At 64.5% G+C, this 18,594-nt stretch overlaps 2 protein-coding genes across 7 annotated transcripts in view; one reads left to right on the top strand and one right to left on the bottom strand.

The window, feature by feature from the left end:
- Positions 1-6,114, top strand: part of LOC115613600 (phosphofurin acidic cluster sorting protein 1-like) — a 43,180-nt gene extending 37,066 nt beyond the window's left edge. The window contains exons 10-25 of one of the 3 annotated variants that reach the window (XM_030499268.1): positions 662-755; positions 1,058-1,129; positions 1,425-1,555; positions 1,669-1,801; positions 1,921-2,025; positions 2,499-2,605; positions 2,894-3,048; positions 3,142-3,252; positions 3,331-3,433; positions 4,124-4,166; positions 4,259-4,301; positions 4,401-4,542; positions 4,713-4,936; positions 5,118-5,231; positions 5,315-5,433; positions 5,536-6,103. In XM_030499268.1, coding sequence (XP_030355128.1) covers positions 662-755; positions 1,058-1,129; positions 1,425-1,555; positions 1,669-1,801; positions 1,921-2,025; positions 2,499-2,605; positions 2,894-3,048; positions 3,142-3,252; positions 3,331-3,433; positions 4,124-4,166; positions 4,259-4,301; positions 4,401-4,542; positions 4,713-4,936; positions 5,118-5,231; positions 5,315-5,430 — 1,693 coding nt within the window. In that variant the 3' untranslated portion in view covers positions 5,431-5,433; positions 5,536-6,103. The other 2 variants (XM_030499266.1, XM_030499269.1) reach the window with 2 other exon arrangements.
- Positions 6,115-6,314: 200 nt separating this feature from the next.
- LOC115613598 (cullin-9-like) lies at positions 6,315-18,427 on the bottom strand. Of its 4 annotated transcripts, none has more exons than XM_030499263.1 (30): positions 18,344-18,427; positions 17,353-17,961; positions 17,082-17,236; positions 16,350-16,868; positions 16,076-16,211; positions 15,449-15,639; positions 14,930-15,308; positions 14,532-14,727; positions 14,037-14,244; positions 13,736-13,929; positions 13,418-13,635; positions 13,036-13,267; positions 12,580-12,685; positions 12,083-12,310; positions 11,828-11,918; positions 11,572-11,743; positions 11,254-11,359; positions 10,761-10,856; positions 10,512-10,687; positions 10,210-10,394; positions 9,964-10,140; positions 9,595-9,710; positions 8,935-9,117; positions 8,654-8,802; positions 8,112-8,322; positions 7,863-8,028; positions 7,599-7,744; positions 7,328-7,445; positions 6,773-6,975; positions 6,315-6,692 (listed from the first exon to the last, which is right to left on the bottom strand). In XM_030499263.1, exons 2-30 carry the CDS (start codon positions 17,945-17,947, stop codon positions 6,408-6,410), a joined length of 5,937 nt encoding a protein of 1,978 aa, XP_030355123.1. In that variant the 5' UTR covers positions 17,948-17,961; positions 18,344-18,427; the 3' UTR covers positions 6,315-6,407. The 4 variants fall into 4 exon arrangements, 3 of the variants coding, with proteins under 3 accessions (XP_030355123.1, XP_030355125.1, XP_030355124.1); XM_030499265.1 differs by lacking the exon at positions 18,344-18,427 and having other exon boundaries at positions 17,353-17,631; positions 17,723-17,799; XR_003993449.1 differs by lacking the exon at positions 18,344-18,427 and having other exon boundaries at positions 6,773-6,898; positions 17,353-18,318.
- Positions 18,428-18,594: the final 167 nt, after the last annotated feature.

The following is an 18,594-nucleotide window of genomic DNA, read 5'->3' as shown; positions in this document are numbered from 1 at the left end:
AATTTAAGTGCTATGGAACAAACCAGGTCATTGCTGTGCTGCTGTGCTACTGAGGTGTGGTTCTGTATGCAGGTTCTGTATGCTGTGGTCTTCAGAGCCTCGGGAAAGGGGAAAGCAGAAAGGGAAGGTGCTCACGTGTGCAGCAGCAGCAGCAGTCGGAGGCAAGGAGCCCTCCCTGGAAAAGGGAGAGCAGAAAGCAAGGCAACATGTATCTGTGGAAGCTGTGGTGGTGCCTCTACAGAGGTTCAGCAGCACGATGGAGCTGTGGTGTTGACAGACACTGTATGCCAGTGTGATGGGCAAGGTGGTGGCTCCTAACCCTGCACTGTAGAGGTGGGGGATCACCGAGAGAGGAGTCACTGCTGGCTGTGAGGCAGGGACCCCAGCTCCCTGGGCTCTGGGGTGGCCCTGGCCTGTCCCTGCACCCAGCATCACTGCAGCAGACTGTGGTGTGTGGGGCTGGCAGGTCCACTCCTAGGCTGCACATCGCTTGGACCCTTGGCTGTCTGGCCCACCAGGGACCTCTCCACAGTGCTCTGTGGTTGGGACAGGCCAGCGGGGATGTGCTGGGATCATGGTGACTTTGTTCCTCTCTTATTCCTGCCTTTTTCTCTCCCATCTGTCTGTCTGTCCGTCCGTCCGTCTGTCTGTTTCTCTGCAGGCGTTTCTTTGAGGGAGTCTCTCATTCTGGTTCCCAGACTGAGATCGGCAGTCTGCACAGCCAGAAAGGGCAGGATCAAGAGGCGGGCAGCCCTGTGAGTTACACCACCACCACCAGCACCTCTTGCCCCCTTCCTTCCCCAGCCAGCCCCACATCCCCGCAGTGCCTGCAGCTCCCTCCGAGACCACAGCTCCTGGCAGCACCTGCCTGGGGCTGCTTCTTCCCTTCCTTCCTCTTCTTTTTCCCAGTGCAGGCAGACAGGTAGTGATGGGGGGCATCCTCTGGGGCTGGTCCCAGGGGACACTGGGCTCCCCTGTGGGAGCCAGGCATGGGTCACTGTCCGCTGCCCTACTTGGGATGCTTCATCCTTCCCTGACTCCAGTCCCTGTCCCCCAGGGTGAGCCAGACAAGCGGAAGCCAGGAGCACTGCGGCCACAGGAAGAGCCAGGAGTGGAAGTCCCTGTGGTGGTGAGTCCAAGCTTTGGGGTATGGAGTTCCCTCAGGCCCCACCTTGCTTTCAGGGGTACCAGGGGTGCCCACCAGCCTGGGACCAGGGCTGGGGGGGGACGGGTAGGTTGAGCTGTAGAGCATCAAGAGTGGAAGGAGGGTTAGGGTCTGCAGGAGATGCAGCCCAGCCCCCTCAAGCCCTTCAGCCTTGGCTCTCCACAGGGCCACCAGGCCTATCCTTGATAGGGGCACCCATGGGTGCAGGAAGTGGGGCAGGGAGAGCAGTTTGTGTGACATGACTGTGCGTGGCCCTCAGGAGCTGGCCACAGAGGAGCCGTGTTCCCGGCTGGCCCCCGCAGAGGCTGCCACGAGGGAGAGCAGTGTGGACAGGCTGGCCCAGCTGGGCCCTGGCACCAAAGCTGAGCTCCCCAGTGCTGTGTCCCCCAGGTAAGGCACATCCATCCCCCGTGCCAGGGCTCACACTGGCTCCCTGAAGCGAGTAGGGGTTGGTGGAGGTGGGATTTCCTTACCGGTGTTCCTCTCATGCTCCTCTCTCACAGCAAGGCCGAGAGCAAGCAGCTGTGGCGTCCCCGCAGCACCTCCGTGAAGGACCGGCAGAGCTCGAAGGGGCAGGGTGGCCGCACCAGCAGCCTGGACAGTGAGAGCTCTCCAGACTCATGGCACAGCACCCAGGTGAGCCCAAGGGAGCCATCTCACCTGCAGGCTTCTCAAGAGCCCTGCTGGTCCTTCAGCCACGGGCAGAGCAGCCCAGGCAGCAGCTGCGGTTGAGCTTTGTGGTGACGCTGTTGTAGGTGCCCCGAAAGTCAGTTTACGATCAGCTGAACCAGATCCTTGTCTCCGATGAGCAGCTTCCCGAGAGCATTGTGCTGGTGAATGTTGCCGAGTGGCAGGGCCAGGTGAGTAGTGTGGTGGGAGCTGGGTGCTGCAACCAGGGTCGCAGCTGAATGCAGACACCTGAAGAGGCACAGAAGGATTTTGGAGTGCCACAGTGGGAAACAGCAAGAGAAGGGAATGAGCAGAGTGGGGCTGAGCCTAGAGCTGGACCCTGCTGTGGAATGGCAGGATTTAAATCAGAGGGTCCCTGCACCAAACCCTTTATCGCAGGGAGCAGAGCCTGGGACAGTTTTGCTATTGCAGGGTGGTGACTACTGTGCTCAAAGTGGGGCTTGGGCAGCTACCCCTTGGAACAGAGCCGGGAGGAGCAGCGATGCTCGAGCATGCAGCCAGAGGTGGCTGGGTGGTTTCAGCCTCTCTGCATGGGGACAGGGGCTGCAGATCTATCTCAGGGGACACAGGGGCCAGGGCAGGCATGGGCTGGTGGTGGCCAACCACACCCCGGGTGCCTTAACCCGAGCTCTTCGCATTGCAGTACGTGAGTGAGCAGCTCCAGGCGCACAAGCAGTTGGTCGTGTCCACCTGCTCCGTGGCAGACATCCAGGCAGCCTTCAACACCACTGTCTCCCGCATCCAGCGATAGTGAGTACAGCTCGGGCTCAGCCTGGTGGCTTCCTGTGACTGCAGAGAAGGGCTGGGAGGGGCCCCGGCTTGCCTTGGGCTTGTTATGATCCTTTGGGATTGTGGACACAATATAGGAGCAGGTGTAGGCCCTGGGGAAAGAGCGGGACCCCAGTGCTGGTTGTGCCCGTGGCAGTGCTCAGCGAACTGAAAATTGTCAGCAAGGAGTTTCTGGTGCTGGGTTAGGGCTGACCCTTCTGCTGAGCCACTGCTTGTCCCTCACTGTGTCCGTTCCTCTCCCTTTGGCAGCTGTAACTGTAACTCCCACATGCCTCCCCCAGTGAAGGTGGTGGTGGCAGGCGACCAGAGCTACCTGAGCGTTGTCTTGCGTTTCTTTGTGGAGCAGCTGGCCAGCAAGACACCCGACTGGCTCAACTATCTTCGCTTCCTTCTGGTGCCACTGGGTGAGAGCCCCTGTGAGCCCGGCCTCGGGGTTGTCCTCTCTCACCACCCTGGGCTTTCCTGCCTGGAGCTAACCTTGCCCTTCTCGCCCACAGGCTCTCACCCTCTGGCCAAGTACCTGGCCTCGGTGGATAACAAGTACAGCACTCTCTTCCTGGACACAGCGTGGCGGGAGCTGTTCAGCAGGGCTGAGCCACCCATCGCAGGTGAGGAGCTGGGCTCAGCAGTGCTCCGAAGGGGACCCCAGCTGCCACCAAGGCTCTCATGGCTCTTTGCTCCCACAGACACTGTGGACATCGCGGGCCGTGTTGCCCAGTTCATCGCTGGAGCCAGCCTCTCTCACCAGCTCCCCATCTCGGAGGCTATGCTGACCTACAAGCAGAAAAGGTGAGCGTTGCCCCAGAACGTCCATCCTGCCTCACGTGGCCCCGGTCTGGGGATAGGGCAATGGGAGATGGGGGACAAGTGAGTGAGGCCCTGCGCTCTCCTCCGTGCTGAAGGGAGTGGGGTTCACAGTGACAGGCCTGCAGTGCTACCCCCTGCCACCCCCCAGTGCGCTCGGCCCTGTGACAGCCCCAGCAGTGGGGACCGGCTGCCAGGGCTGGGCTGGGCTGGGCTGGGGGCCGCGAGCTGGCACTGTGCTGCCCGGGGGTTGATGCTCGTGTTCCAGCTGCACTCTCACCTCTCCCTTCTCTTGGTTTCTGGCACCCAAGGAAGAGAAGTCTCTATTTTGATTTTTATATCAGGTATTGGCTTGTGCTTGCTGTGCCGCTGCCTGGTTCCCCCCCCTTCTCCCCATGTGCGTCCATCCCTCTTGCCGTGCAGAGGAGCTGTGACCCCCGAAACGGGGCAGAGCTGCCCTCCCGCATGCAAGCCCTCCCCCAGCACTGGAGGGGACGATTCCTTGCCTCCTTGTGTAGTGTGCCCTGTGCTGCCATGTTGGGGACAGGGGTCCCATGGGAGGGAAGGCAGAGGAGATGGTCCTGGTGGCTGTGAGCCAGTGTGGGGGTCCCTGGGCCACAATGCACTCGGTGCTCAGCGCACCCAGACCCTGACCAGCCTCTCTTCCTTGCGCAGCCCCGACGAGGACTCTTGCCAGAAGTTTGTACCCTTTGTGGGGGTGAGTGTGTCATGGGGCCAGTGGGCAATTGGGGCTGGGGGAGAGGGGCAGTGCACTGCCTTACTGATGCTGGGGTTCATCTGCCCTTGCAGGTGGTGAAGGTGGGCCTGGTGGAGCAGTCCTTCAGCGCCTCTGGTGAGTCCCTGCGAGCCCACAGTCCCTGAGTCCCTTCTCCTTCACCTTTGTTGGTGTCCCCCAGCCTTTTCCCCTCCAACTCCCACTTTTCCTCCCCAGTGGACTCGGATGATGCCACAGTCTGCACTCCGTCCCTGCTGAGCTCAACACCAACTGCCAGTGGATCAGTCCCCTATGGCAAAGAGACTGTGAGCACCCCGCCACCCTCCCCATCTGTCAGCAGTGGCCTCTCTGGCGCTGGGTAAGGAAGCCCCACTCAGTCTGAGGTGCTGGGGTGGGAGGGTTTGAGGTGCTTATGGCAAGGCTGCCACATCCTGGGGTTATGGGGCCAGGGTGTTCCCAGAGCTGCGGGGAGGGAGAGGAGCAAGGACAGCCACCTGCGTGCTGCATGGTGCTGCCTGTCTTGCCCAGGTCTCTGAGCCCTGGTGTGGAGGTGATGGGCCTGCAGGTGGACTACTGGACAACACAAGGGCCGGACAGAAAGAAGGAGGGCGAGAAGCGGGAGACGGGTATCAAGAACACACTCAAGAGCAACTTCCGCTCACTCCAGGTCAGCCGCATCCCCGGCACGGGGGAGCTGGTGCCCCCTAGCACCATGGCCATGACCGTGGTCACCAAGGAGAAGAACAAGAAAGGTAACCAAGCCCACCCAGGGGTGCTTTCCTGCTGCAGGGCCACAGTCTGTTCCTGTGAAAGGGCAGGGGGGGAGCCGGCAGGAGGGCAGGGCTGAGACCCAGCCAGCCCTGGGGTGAGGGCTCCCACCCAGGGCCAGGTGGAAACATCCTGACGTTGGTCCTGTCTGTCCTCGGCCCCCAGTGATGTTCCTGAGCAAGAAACCAAAAGAGAAGGACCTGGAGCCCAAAAGCCAAGTCATCGAAGGGATCACACGCCTCATCTGCACAGCCAAGCACCAGAACACCATGTTGCGAGGTGAGGGGGCTGCAGCGGGGGCAGAGCAAGCGGCATGGGCTGGCTGTGGTGGGGCTGCACCTCACCGCACCCTCTCATCTCAGTCTCCATAGATGGGGTGGAGTGGAACGATGTGAAGTTTTTCCAGCTGGCAGCACAGTGGCCAACACATGTCAAGTACCTCCCCGTGGGCATCTTTGGCTACTCGAAGAGCGTATGAGAGGTGGGGCAGCCCTGGGATGGAGCTGCGGAGGGTCGCAGAAGGAGACAGGGAGATGGACTTGCTCTTGTCCCTCTCTTCTGCGGCCTGCCCGCTCTGCAACAGGAGATCCCAAACCTGCACTGCTCCCTGTGAGCCAAGACCCGCGAAGGTGAGGCCAGTGAGACTGGGGCCATGCACCCTCCAACACCAGCCAGGGCACCATGCCATCTGCCTCCCGTGACCCACAACAGCAGCCTGGGACAAAGGATCCAGGAAGGGCTGTGGGCCCCGCTCTGCCCAGGTCCACTCCTGGCACGCCAGGACCCCAGCTGGGCTGGGCCCAGGCAGGTTCCTGGTGCTGGAACCAGCAGGATTGCTCATGGGAGAAGAGGTGCTGAGCAGGGCCCCCCAGCACCACACTGCCCCTTGCCAGCCCCACGCTGCCGGCCCTGGTCCTGCCCTACAGGTCTGAGCTGCAGCAGCTTTTCTAGTCCCGGGCAGCCCCACTGCTGCGGCCGGCACGGTGCTGCTGCGGCTGCTGCACCCCAATCCCCCAGCGCTGCCCCGCGGTGCTCCCAGCTGCAGGTGGGGCACAAGGGCACCTCTTTTGTTTTGGTTTTTTTTTTTTACAAGATTCTATTTTTTTTAAATTTATTGTACGGTTCCTTTTCGGGATTAATTTTAATAAATTAATGCTGGTACCATTATGACAGGGTACATGTGTGTCCATCAATGCCTGAGGACGTGGCCGGGCAGAGCTGGGAGAGAGCTTGTGGACAGGGTGCAAATGCCACTGCAGCAAGCACAGACGTCAGGGTTGTTGGGCACAGCAGCCAGTGTGTGACCTGGCCACGCTCCAGCCACGGGCCAGCTGAGCTCCCCGACACAATAATGAACTGAGAACGGGTGGAACTGGGCTTGTTTATTGACAATAAAATCCACAAGTGTTTGGGAAGAGACAGACCGGACCCAGCCCGTGTCCGTCGGATCCTCCTCTACCTGAAGGTGGAAAAAGTCTGTCTCCTTTTGGCAGAGGCTGGTCTTGCAGCTGTCTTGATCTCAACAGTCTGGAAGGTGACCTGGGGCTGGACCTGAGAGGTAGGTGGTGTCGTGGGTTCAGCAGAGATGTATTCCAAGATATGAGGCTTCTCCTCCTGGCGCCGCAGATAGCCCTGGTTCAGCAGGTGCAGCACACAGGACAGCACGTCCACGCTGTGGCAGCAGAAGCTCAGGAACTGCAGCCCTGGCCCCAGCTCGCCCTTCTGACAGGCATCAATCACCTACAGCAGCAAGGGAGCCCCACACTGCAGTGCGGCGCAGCACCCGGGCAGCCCCGCTCTGCCCCTCGAGCCCTTCATACCCTGAACACCAGGTTGCCGATGTGGAGCTGCTTCTCCACCTTGAGGATGCGGGTGATGAGGCAGCAGAGGATGTTCCTCTTCCTTTCCAGGGCGCTGACCTCAGCCCTCTCCACCCGCAGGTACCTCTGCTGGGGCAGCAGCCTCAGGTGGCGGCCAGAGGCATGGGCCAGGGCTGCCTGGTTCAGCCGCAGCGTGCCTGGAGCTACACCCGGCCCAGGGTCAGCCAAGCCCCGAGCTGGGCCCCGAAGGAGCCCCACGACACGTGTGTGGCTGTGGGACCAAACCCTCCCGATGCTGCATCACAGCTCTTGGCCCCATTCCTGCCCCCCATACGTGGCCCCAAGCATCGCCCCTGGCCCCAACCCCAGGATGACACCCAACCACCCAGCTGACCCACACCCCACACATGGCCTTAGGCCCCAACCTGACACACAGTCCTGCACCCTGAGCACCCACAGACAGGCTCACCCCAGCCCACCCCCTTCCCCTCTACCCCAGCACCCGCTCGCGGCTCAGAGCAGCACCTCCCAGAGCTGTCCCAGCCCCACACTCACCTCGCGCTGGGCGGCTCCACACCAGGACGCCCTCGCCGTGAGTCAGCGGTGCCAGTGCGTGGTGCACCAGGTCAGCAGGGAGCCCTGTGACCTGCAGCAGGGCCTCCACAGCCACCTCCTGCCAGAGGCCAAGACTCACCAGCCACAGCCCAGTGAACAGGGGGCAGCCTGTGCCCCAAACACCGCTGGAGACCCCACCAGAAGGGAGGACACGGCCCAGCTGTGCTCCGGCATCTGCTGCCTCATCACCCCACAGGACCCCAGCTCCTACCTCAGCACTGTTGAAGCACAGCAGGATGTACATCTGCAGCGTGGACACGTGGAGGACGCAGTCTCCAAACTGCAGCTCGGCATGGCCCAGCCATGTCCACTGCAACCGCCAGGGCTTTGTGCACTCCCAGCCCAGCCGGCTCTGGCCTGCCAGGGACAGCATCAGCGCAAGAGACAGCCCTGCCCGACCCCCCGGGCACACTCCAGCCCTCCTGCTGCTCCTGGCAGAGCTGCTGTACAGGGCCTGGGGGCTCCCCACACTCACTGCGCCTGCAGAAGTCGGTGAACTCGTCCAGGGGACAGCTCAGCGCCGCCGAGAACAACCTCCAGGGCTGGTCCATGTGGCAGAGCGGCGAAACAGGCCAGCAGCGCGGGGACAGGGCCAGCACCGTCACCTCCGGCACATCCGCCACCGAGGCCGTCCCCAGTGCCTGGCACGGGGGCAGCAGCGCGGCTCAGGACAAGCCTCTGAGGAACGGGGCAGCCCCGGCCTCCCCCCCAGCAGCACACTCACCTCGTCCAGGCCCATGTCCAGCTCCAGCAGCCGCTTGTCCTCCTCCTGCAGCTGGTAGAGGCGAAACTGCCGCTGCAGCTCCTCCGACTCGGCCAGGTTGCTCAGCATGTCTTGGGGGAAGCGGCTGGGGAAGCACAGCCCGATCTGCTCCACGACGGCTCCTTCCAGCCACGATGGCCCTTGCACCAGGAGCCGGTCGCCCAGGTAGTGCCTGCCACAGGCGCCAGCGTCAGGCCAGGGGCCGGCCCGCGGGGAGCCTCGCACTGGGAGACAGCCATGGCCCCGGCTCTGGCCTCCCCCACGGCACATGGGCCCGGCAGCGCCCGTCTCCCCTCTCCATTGCCAGCAGGGAATGTGCCTCCACAGACTGGCAGCGCCTGTGACCACTCACAACCCTTCCCTCCGGATACCAGAGCTGGGAAAAGCAAAGCGGGAGCACCACGGCCACACAAAGGCGGGCTCAGCACCGCCTGCACCTCCCCTGTCATGCCACAGCATTGACCCCAGGCCCTCTGGTCCCATGAAGAGATGGCCCCCCTCACCGGTAGAAGTGCTCGAAGGTGTGGGCGAGCTCCAGGCCACTGAAGACAACAAAGGGCTCCAGGATCTGCTGCAGTGGCCCTGTGCTGCCCACAGCCCCGCGGAGCTCCTGGATCTGCCTGTCCAGGTAGCGGGCAAACTGCTCACTGACCTGCAGAGGGACAGGGCTGGCTGCGGAGGGGGCTCACCCCTGCGAGGGGGCTGCAGGGCTGGGCTGGGGGAACATCCCTGGGGGGAGCAGCGGGGAAAGCCCCGGTGCTGGTGCCGCACTCCCTCGACTCACGTGCAGGGCAGTAAGGAAGGAGAGCTGCAGCAAAGCCCCTGCGAAGCCCTGGCCCAGGGCCAGCGCAAAGGCAGCCTGCTGCCCAAAGAGCTCCTCCGTGGCGCCGCGCAGGCGCTGGTACAGCCCGCAGTATCGCTCCACGAGGTCAGGCGCCTGCCCGGCTGCCTCCAGGAACCGCTGCACCTGCGGGACACGACAGGAGACGGGTAAGCCCCCCAGCGGGGTGTGCTACGAGAGGGGTGAGCCCCACAGCAGGATGTGCATGTGGCCTGTAGATATGTCCACAGCCCCAGCCCCACTGTCGACACCAACTGTCCAGATCCCGGCCAGCAGTCAGCTACCAAGAGCTTGTGGAGAGACAGAAGCACAGCCTAAAGGCTGGGCAGGGGCAAGACACAAGTGCAGCAGCAGCCCAGCACTGGAGTAAGTAGCCCAAACCTGTACCTGTCTCTCAGCCTGCGGCACCAGGCTGATGCCTGAATCCTGCCAGGGTGGCAAGAGCAGCAGGGCTGCCCCACACCACTCCAGAGGCCAGGTACAGCCCCGCACCCTCTCCACACAGTGCCCAGGGCGCTGTCAAGCCTCATGTGCCACTATACATGCCCAATGTGAGGTCCCACGTGCCCTCTCTGGCCCCAGAGCCAGCCCTCCAAGCACTACCTGCTGCTGCACCACGCCACGCCAGCACTGCGAGATGCCCCACAGGCTGCTTGACTTCTCCACCACCACCTTCGCAGGCCTGGCCGGTGCCTCCTTGTTCTTCCCCTCCTTCCCACCTGCCAAGGGACAACACCAGGCTCAGCGCAGCTCCACGGGCAGGCCCTGCACAGTCACCGCCAGCAGCCTCCCCCCTCCCTGGGGGCTCAGCGCAGATTCCGGGCAGGCACAGCCACTGCAGGGGCACGGCCACAAGCCCTTCCCGGCTCAGGAGCCCCCCGGTGCCACAGGGCCCTCCCCCGACCCCTCCAGCAGATCCCCACGGCCACAGCCTGGCACTCCGGGCCAGCGCCGTTCCAGCCCCATGCTCACCAGCTGCTCTCGCCTCCTCCGGCTCCCAGCCACCGGGGTCCACGTGCACCAGGAGCTGGGTGAGGCGCCGCACACGGGAACCAAAGGCAGCACCAGGGCTCCTGGTGCGGCAGGGCGGCTCCACGCTCTCCAGGTACTGGCTCAGCAGCCAGGCCAGGGGGCTGACGCCGTCAGGGTCTGTGAGGAAACCAGGCTCAGAGCGGGCTGCCTCAGCCTGGGGCACGGGCCCGCGAGAGCGCAGGGTACCTGGGCTGGTGATGCTCTGCACCAACGGGGTCACCAGGGCCTCCCAGCACGTCCTGCCCAAGGCCCGCGCCGCCTCATTGTCAGGGAGGAAGCGGTCGGCGAAGCTCTGCTCGTGCCGCAGCGCCCGGTTCAGCCTGCAACAGCGACCGGGCAGCACATGGTGCTGCCGATGCCCGGGGCGACTCCTGGGACAGCAGCGCAGCCCCTTGCCAGGCACATCGGCTCAGAAGCCCCACTCGCGCCCTGCACCCGGGGCCCCTCAGAGACCAGGGATGTGATGGCACAGCGAGAAGACAACTCACCTGCCAAAGAGCTGCAGCAGTCGCCCCCGGTCCCGACAGATCTCCTGGCACCAGGCATGAGTCCGAGCAGTGCAGGAGAGGAACGTCCGCTGGCACAGCTTCTCCTTGAAGATGGGCCAGAAAGTGGGCTTTGGACCCAGCACCTCGATGCCACGCACACGGGTGTCAATGCCGCCCTGTGGGACAAAGCAACCCTCAGCCCCATAGCCCCACAGTGTGGCTCCCTGTCCCAGGCTCCTGCTCCCCTACCTGCTGGCACCGCTTCACCCGGATCTGGATGACGGGCCAGAAGCGGCTCATGTTCTCCAGCAGGATCACTCTGCTGTCTGAGGGCAGGATGGTCACCTGCAGGCAGGCAGAGAGCCCTCAGCAAGCCAAGAGACAGGCACCAGCCACGCTGCGTGCTCCCCTGACCACCCTGTTAAAGCCATGACCTCTGTCCCTTGCCAACAGCCCCTATGCAGCCCCGAGGCACCCCCTGCCAGAGCCCCACTTCTGGCTGACAGCCCCAGCACACCAGGCTGCTGTAGCCCGGGCTGCACCATTGCCCATGCCCGAGTCTCCAGCACCCGCTGCCTACAGCCAGGAGGAGGCTTCCGCAGCACAGCTCCTGCCATCCCCACCTCCCCATGGGGCATCCCCCAGGGCCCTGCACCGGGACAGGACCTTCCTGGGGCACAGCAAGGACCAGCCCACCGCTCCCGTGGGGCCCCATGGCCTGAGCAGCCCTCGAGAGACTCACCGCATTGAGCTCGGTTCTGACGGTGGCAGGGCTGTCTCCCCCCAGCACCACAACACGGGCCGGCATGTAGCTGGAGTCCTCGCTGGCCACCAGCATGCTCATCTCCCTGTAGCACAGCGGACGTGGTGCTGCCCAGCAGCCCCCACCTCCCTACCCAGGCCCCTGCCAGCCGCACACACCACTGCCCCCATCCAGCAACCCCCAGGACAGGGACCACTGGGGCAGGGCTTGCACAAGGGCCCAAAGCCCTCTCCTCCCAGCAGAGCTGCCTGCCCTCCGGGACCCAAGGCCCCCCCAGCCCTCCCAGCCCAGCCCCACCTGACCACCACACCACACTGCATGTGCACAGTGATGAAGTGGGAGCCGGTGCTGCCGTTTGACTCCCAGTAGGTCATGGGATTCCTGTCCATGAGCTTGCTGGCCCATCGGGAGTTGGAAGAGACCTCCACCTTCTCCCAGCACCTCTCCTCTTTCACCTCCATGCTGGAGCCTGAGGGAGAGAAGCACATGGAGCCTCCAGCAGCCGGGCCAGCACGTGCCAGGCACGGGTTCAGCTCCCGCTCACAACACTCACCCTGGCACAGGTTGTGCAGAAAGACATCGAACAAGGGGATGCTGATGGGATGGTGGCTCCGGCGATGCTCCTCAATCTGCCCCAGCACCAGCTATGGGATGGGGCGAGGCTTTGACCAGGGGCTCTGGGTCCTCCTCCCCTCGCCCACCACAGTGCTGCGGCAAGCAGAGAGCAGGAGGCTGCCCCTCGGTGCCAGGGGCAGCTGGACGGCCCCGAGACCCAGAGTCCAGCACCGCAGGGCCCCCCCAGGCCCACCTGGATGCAGCCAGCCAAGATGCTGGTCATCAGCTTCTTGGAGATGTCAGCGTGCTTCTCGCAGTCACCCACCAGGGCGAGCAGGGCTGGCGCCAGCGGCGGGGCCGTGCTGTGCTTGTTCAGGGCTTTGGACAGAGCCTCGTGGGTGCCCACACAGCACATCACCACGGCGCAGTCCTTGCTGGTGGTGGCCAGGCGGTGCAGGAAGCCAATGACCTCCTGCAGCACCTGCGAAGCAGCAGCTGTGAGCAGCCAGGACCTGCCAGGCCCCAGCAGCAGCAGCAGGAGGTGCTGCCGTGCCCCATCCCCTCCACCCCAACACCGCAGCAGCACTGCCAGAGCCTGGCGAGGCACGGCCCGGGCAATACCAGCAGCCAGGACACAGCCACGGCCACCACTCCCCGCCTCTCCTGCCGCACTGGCCACAACAGGCCTGGCTGGTGGCCGTGGCTCAGCCAGCACGGCACCGAGCACATCACTGCCACGAGCGCCCTCACCTCCCGGTCGCTGCTGTGGGCACTCAGGGAGGACACACAGGGCTCCACACACTCGTGCCAGGGCAGCACATCCTCCTGGTAACCATCCAGGATCTTGTTCAGGATCCTGAGTGACACAGGAGGCCCACTCAGGCCACGGCGCACAGGCAGTGGGTGGTGTCAGAGGCAGCCCTGCTTCCCTGCCCCACTGGAACACCAGCACCCCACAGGGACAAGGAGCCAAGACTCCCCAGGCACCTCAGACACCGCACCAGCACCCAGGAACATGCTGCTCCATGCCCATACGGCCCTGCGTCCTGGGACACCCCAATCAGCACCTATGTATGTGCTGGGCTGCAGCCGCCCCTGGTGAAGAACAGCCCCACCAGGACCCACAAACATGCACCGTGTGCCCCCAGCATCACCACCAGCACCCGCACACCCGCTGTGCAGCCCAACCAAACCCCCTGCACCCACCTGAGGATGCTCAGGCTCACGCCCTTCTCTGCCCCCAGCAGCTCGAAGCTGCGCAGCAGCGGCCGGAAGCATCGGTGGTCCTGCAGCAGCCGGGCCGCCGCGCCAGAGGGGACGGGGCCTTCGCCGCAGAGCTGCCGCTCCAGGGCCACCACCACGTCCTTGGACAAGACGCCGTCCCCCAGCCCGCTCAGAAGCCTCCGCACGTCCCCCAGGTCCAGCGGTGCCTCTCTGCCTGCCACGACAAGGACACGCGGGCCCGGCCCAGGCCCCTGCTCGCGAGGCGGCAGCGGGTGGCTCTGCCCTGCCCTGCCCTGCCCGGGGAGGCAGCCCTGCCCGCGGCACCCGGCACGGCCACGGCGCAGCGGGGCCGGGCAGCTGCTACCTGCGGTCTGCGGGCCCAGGGGCAGCCCGTGCTCCGCCAGGCGGTTGATGGCGCCCAGGGCCAGCGTCGCGTGAGGGCAGCCGGGGCTCTGCCCGTCCCTCCAGCAGCTCTGCAGCACCGCGGGGAGATCGCAGCTCGCCAGCTGCTCCGCCAGGCCCCGGTGGCCGTCGATCAGCATGTTCACCACCAGCAAGCCGTTCTGCACACCCGAGGAGCCCCTGCGGGAACAGAGCGATGCGGGCACCTTCCTCCCTCTGGCACCCACCGACCCGCCTGCCTGCCCATCCCGCCCCTGCCGCCGTCCTCACTCTGCCCTACCCGGGGACGCTCTGCATGGTGCTCAGGGCAGCAGGGATGGCACTCAGCAGGCTCGCCGAGCCCTTGCTGGAGGCAGAGCCGATGCTGGCAAAGATCTCCCGAATCAGCTGCGCGTCAGCCTGCTTCAGGGGCAAGAGTTTCCCACCAGCACCTCCTGGCTCGCCGGCCACAGCTCCCACCAGCACCTTCAGGGCCTGCAAGGACAACAGCAGTCAGGAGGGCAGCGGGCACCCCCGGCACACCAGGGTGAGCCTGCAGCCTGCCCAGCACCCCTGGGCAGCACCCCCTCTGCCACACTCACTGCCAGGCCAGCCTGCTGCACCAGAGCGGAGGAGGCGTGCTGCTGCATGCAGGCCAGCACGGCCCGCACGCCGCCCTCCATGGCGAACGTCACGCGCCAGTCGTGCTTGGCCATGAGCATGGCCAGCAGACGCAGCGTCACCACCACCACGGCCTTCTCTGCCGCCTCCGTGCCCAGCAGCTCCACTGCCACCTTCACCAACTTCTCCCTGCACGGGAAAGGACACCTCGGCAGGAGCCTCCTGGCACCGCCGCTGGCACGCCAACACCTCGGGCCCTGCCAACACCTTCTCCCTGCCCACATGGCTCTGCCACGGCTGCATCAGCCCCGGGAATGAGCCTGCCTGGGACAAAGGGACACAAGATCCAGCTTTCTTCTTGCTGAGCACGCAGGGGCATACCGGCCTTCCCACTTCCACCGCCAGCACTGTCCCCCACCCTGCCGACACGGCCCTCCCCACCAGGCAGGAGAGGTGCACAGCACCCCACAGCTCACCCAACACTCCTGGTCCCCAGTCCGCTCTGGGCTTTGCTGCCTTGCTGCTCGGGCTCCTCCTCCAGGATCTTCAGGATGTGCTTAAGCCCTGCCAAGCGCAGCCCCAGCTCGGAGCTGCTGCTCTGGATCACATCCACCGTGGCTGCAATCTTGGCCAGCGAGCCCCTCTCGCTCAGCCCCTCGGAGCTGCCCAGCGCTGGTGGGAGGGAGGGATGGACGCAGGCGTCAGGGCAGCAGTAACACCCTCAGCAACCCTCAGGGCTCCATGCACCCACAGACCAGACCCACAGGCTCTCCCCTCCCCAGGCAACCTGCAGGTGCCAGGGCTGCCATGCCCTGCCCACACCTTTCCTCCTCAGAGGCAATGGAGGTGCCTCCAGCACGTAGCAGGCCATCACCTTCGCTCTGCTCCTCCGTCACCTCTGGGAGGGACACTCCTTCCCTCTCCAGGAGCTCGCTGTACAGCTGAGAATCCGACTTCACTGCCACAGCAGGGGCTTGGGGCAGCACTGGAGCTGTGGACAGGTCTTCCTTTGGTGCCTCGGCCACCGTGGCTTCAGGGCTCCTGCAGCCAGCACCCTCCGAGGACACCGCAGTGCTCCGGTCGCCATCCTGCTCGGCCTCCCTGCTGAGGGAGTACTTGGCGTAGACGTGGGAGCCGCGCAGGTCACGCTGAGCGCTGCCCTGGCAACGCCTCTCCAAGACCTGCAGCACCTTTTGGGCCAGCTCCACAGGTACCGACAGCTGGATCAGGGCTTCTTCATCCCCCTCCGGCAGCTGCACAGATGCCGTCACGTCAACCCTCGCAGGCTCACCACAGAGCCCGCGCTCCTGGCGGTGGCCAGACCCAGAATGGACAGAAAGGCTGCACCACCAGAGGCCCCCAGCCGTTCCCCACTGCAGGCTCTTGCCCATACCTGCTCTCCCTGCTCCTGCTGGATGATACACATGACCTCCTTCTGCTCCTGCGCCTCCAGCTTCTTCACGAAGAAAAGCAGCTCCCACCACTCGGCCCGGCTCAGGGCCTCTGCAGCCTTGGCTGACTGCTCCCCCAGGTAAGGCAGGGAGTACAGCCCCCCAGAGGGCTTGCAGAAAAACGGCTGTGCAACTGCAGGAGAGCAGAGCAAGGCAGGGCACTGCCAGCTCTGCCCATTCCACCATCCTCTGCCACACAACCCACACAACCCAGGGAAAGAGCTCATGTGGACCATCTGGGCAGAAGGGGCCCCTGTTGTCCCACAGCCTGCTGTGGGAAAGGCAGGTGACAAGAGGGCAGCCAGAGAAGGGGAACATGCTGGGAGGAGACCCTAGAAGCTGTAGAGACGGAGATTACCATCATCACTTGAACCTCTTTAGGATGTAGAACAGAAAATGCTCAAAATGGGCACCTCTAGCTCACTGCTCCCCCAGCCTGTTCCCCCAGCGCATGGACCAGCCCGGGCAAAGCACTCTGTCACCCAGCACCAGCAGAACCTGCAGTGCCAGTGTGCAGCTGCAGAAGGGCTGGGGAGGAAGGCTGCGTGCCCAGCTGATGGACCGCTCACCTGCTGCTGGTTTGCAGTTGTGTGCCAGGGCGGACACCTTCTCCTGGCCCTCATGCTCCTCTTGCCTTGAAGGACCAATGATCTCCACCATGTGCCAGTGAACCCAGTACGTACAGCCCAGGGCTTGCCAGTACACCTGAGGAGGAGAGCGCAACGCGCACCCGGCTGAGGGAAGGCAGGTCCCACCCCACTGCTCCCGCACACGGCTGCACGTTCCCTGCACGCAGCACAGCAGCAGAGCCCCGACAGCCCGTGCCGGCCCTGCAGCGGGTACCTGCACGGGCGGCGTGCCGTCGTTGCTCTGGCGGAAGTCGCCCTCGTCGCCCGCGCTGACCTGCTCGTAGTCCTCCAGCATGCGCACCCGCATGCCCCGCACCAGCCGCGCCTGCACGTACTCCACATAGCTGCTGCGGCTCGGGAAGGCCGAGCGCGTCTTGAAGACGACGGGCTCCTTTGGTGCGGGAGCGGGGGCTGCTTGAGCGGCAGTGCAGGATGTGGCCCTGTGCTGGAAGATGGAGCGGGTGGTGCGAGGCTGCGGCTCCTGCCGGGGCGGTGGCTCTGGCTTGTGGCTGTGGCCCCAGCCCATCACGTGCACCAGCTCCGAGATGAGGTTTGCCATGGCCATGCTGAACTCAAACTCCTGCTTCACACGGCTCTTGTCCTCAGGGAGCGGGCTGGGCACAGTGCAGGCCTGCTGCTCCCCTCCCTGCTCCACGCCACTGCTGAGCTTGTCCAGGAGAGAAGTGACGCACAGGTAGCGCTTCACCAGGATAAACAGCAGCTTCCCAGGGATCTGCAACAAGCACGGCTGTCAGACTCTAACCGTGACAGCTCCGGACCAGCAGGCAGCAACAGAGACCTCTCAGCCCACCCACATGCCCCTGCTCAGAGACAAGGCTCTCCATGGGCCTCTCCACCACCCCCAAGCCAGGCTCAGATCCTGGGCCAGCTCTCTCAATACCCAGTCCTGCTCAGCAGCCCCAGGGCTGGCAGGGCCTGCTCCTACCTGGGGAAGGTGAATCCCCTCAAAGGGCATGCAGTGCTCTTCAGAGGACATCGTTTCAGCAAACAGCTCCAGCAAGGTGTAGCGACTGTCAGAGTCCATGTGGTGCTCAATGCCATCCTGCTGGCTCAGGGACAGCAGGACATAGGCCCAGCTCCCTGCAACAACAACAGAAGCTTTTTAGGCTCCCTGTAGGTAACCCCTAAAAAGGGCTGGCACCTCTCAGCTGCCCAGCAGCACCTCCTCAGGGGCACTGAGCAGCAGCAGCCCCTACCCGCATCATGCGAAGCCAGGGCCCTCAGCATCTTGCCGGCACTGCGGCGGATTTGCTTGTCCTTGTGGCACAGCATCTTCATCAGCAAGTCGAGGGCTCCCGTCTCCTTGAAGGCACCCACCAGCGAGCCAATGCTGGCGTATGCGCTCAGCACGTGGATGATGTTGAGGATGGAGGACTCGGGGGCCCTGGACTCAGCCATCTGCCGGCCAGCTCGCTGCACCAGGCTCCTGACATCAGCCTTCATCTCCAGCAGCGAGGCTTCATCCCCCAGGACATCTGCAGCAGACGGGCCGGCTGCCTTCTCCCCTGTCACACACTGCCCTTCCAGCTTCCTCTGGCCCAGCAGCGCCGGGCAGCTGGCACAGACCTCTTCTGCAGACATCCACATGGAGATGTTCTCCGGCTTGGTCTCTGCAGAGGAGGCGCTGCTGCCGCCCGCTGCTCTCTCCTCCAGGCTGATGATTCTCCACTGGATCAGGTACTCGGGCTGCCCATCGTGGCCTCGCCGCTGCCGCAGCAGCTGCTCTGGGCAGGCCTGCAGTTTGGGTCCCAGAGGCACAAGCAGGTTGCCATTACACCTCTCATTCACCATGATGGGAAGTGTACCTGCAGAGACAGAGGGGGAGCAGGAGCTGGGGGAGCTGGCTGAGGCACGGGCTTTGCTGCCGCTGCAATCTGCGATCCTCTGGGTCAGTGCTTGTAACGTGGCCGGTTAACAACCGAAACGTGCTGTTGGACGGGCCGTTGTTGTAAGCCCCTAACATAGCACCGGCCGAGCGAGAGCCCGCAGGGCAGCCTGGCCCTGCCCGGTTTGATCTGACTGCCGCAGCCCCCACTGGGCTTCTCCAGCCGGGCTGCCGGGGCTCCGGTAACGAGGCCTCTTGCAGAGGAAGACCCAGGATCGCCACAGGATAACCAGGCGAAGCCGGGCCCGGCCCCAGCCCCGGCCCGCCACCCTCCACCGCAGGGCCGCGCCGGGACGCGTTACCTCCAACACCGCTCCCACGGCGCTTCCGGGTCGGCGGGCGCGCATGCGGGACGGGAGCCGCGCGGAGCCCAGGTCCCTCCCCGCGCCGGGGCGGGCGGTGCCGGGACCGGGGCTGGCGCCTCGGGCTGGGTCGGTGCGCGGCGGGGAGAGCGTTGCCGGGACCGCGAGGTGCCGGCGGCTGCGCTTCCCCAGCGGGTCGCGCTGGGTGGCAGCCACCGCGCTGCCGCTACCACTTAGCTGCCCGCTTGGCT

The sequence above is a fragment of the Strigops habroptila genome, chromosome 10 (assembly GCF_004027225.2).
Source record: "Strigops habroptila isolate Jane chromosome 10, bStrHab1.2.pri, whole genome shotgun sequence".
Taxonomy (NCBI): domain Eukaryota; kingdom Metazoa; phylum Chordata; class Aves; order Psittaciformes; family Psittacidae; genus Strigops; species Strigops habroptila.
The sequence above is the reverse complement of the archived record's forward strand: the minus strand, read 5'-3'. Positions and strand labels throughout refer to the sequence as shown.

What these genes read in the sequence shown, in the direction of transcription:
- LOC115613598 (XM_030499263.1), bottom strand. Translation starts at nt 17,947, where the DNA reads ATGGTGAATGAGAGGTGTAATGGCAACCTGCTTGTGCCTCTGGGACCC. An exon ending in TCTGCACAACCTGTGCCAGG is followed by an intron (nt 11,744 to 11,827) that starts GTGAGTGTTGTG and finishes TCTCTCCCTCAG; the next exon opens with GCTCCAGCATGGAGGTGAAA. An exon ending in CTGCTGCAGCTCTTTGGCAG is followed by an intron (nt 10,395 to 10,511) that starts GTGAGTTGTCTT and finishes CTGCTGTCCCAG; the next exon opens with GAGTCGCCCCGGGCATCGGC.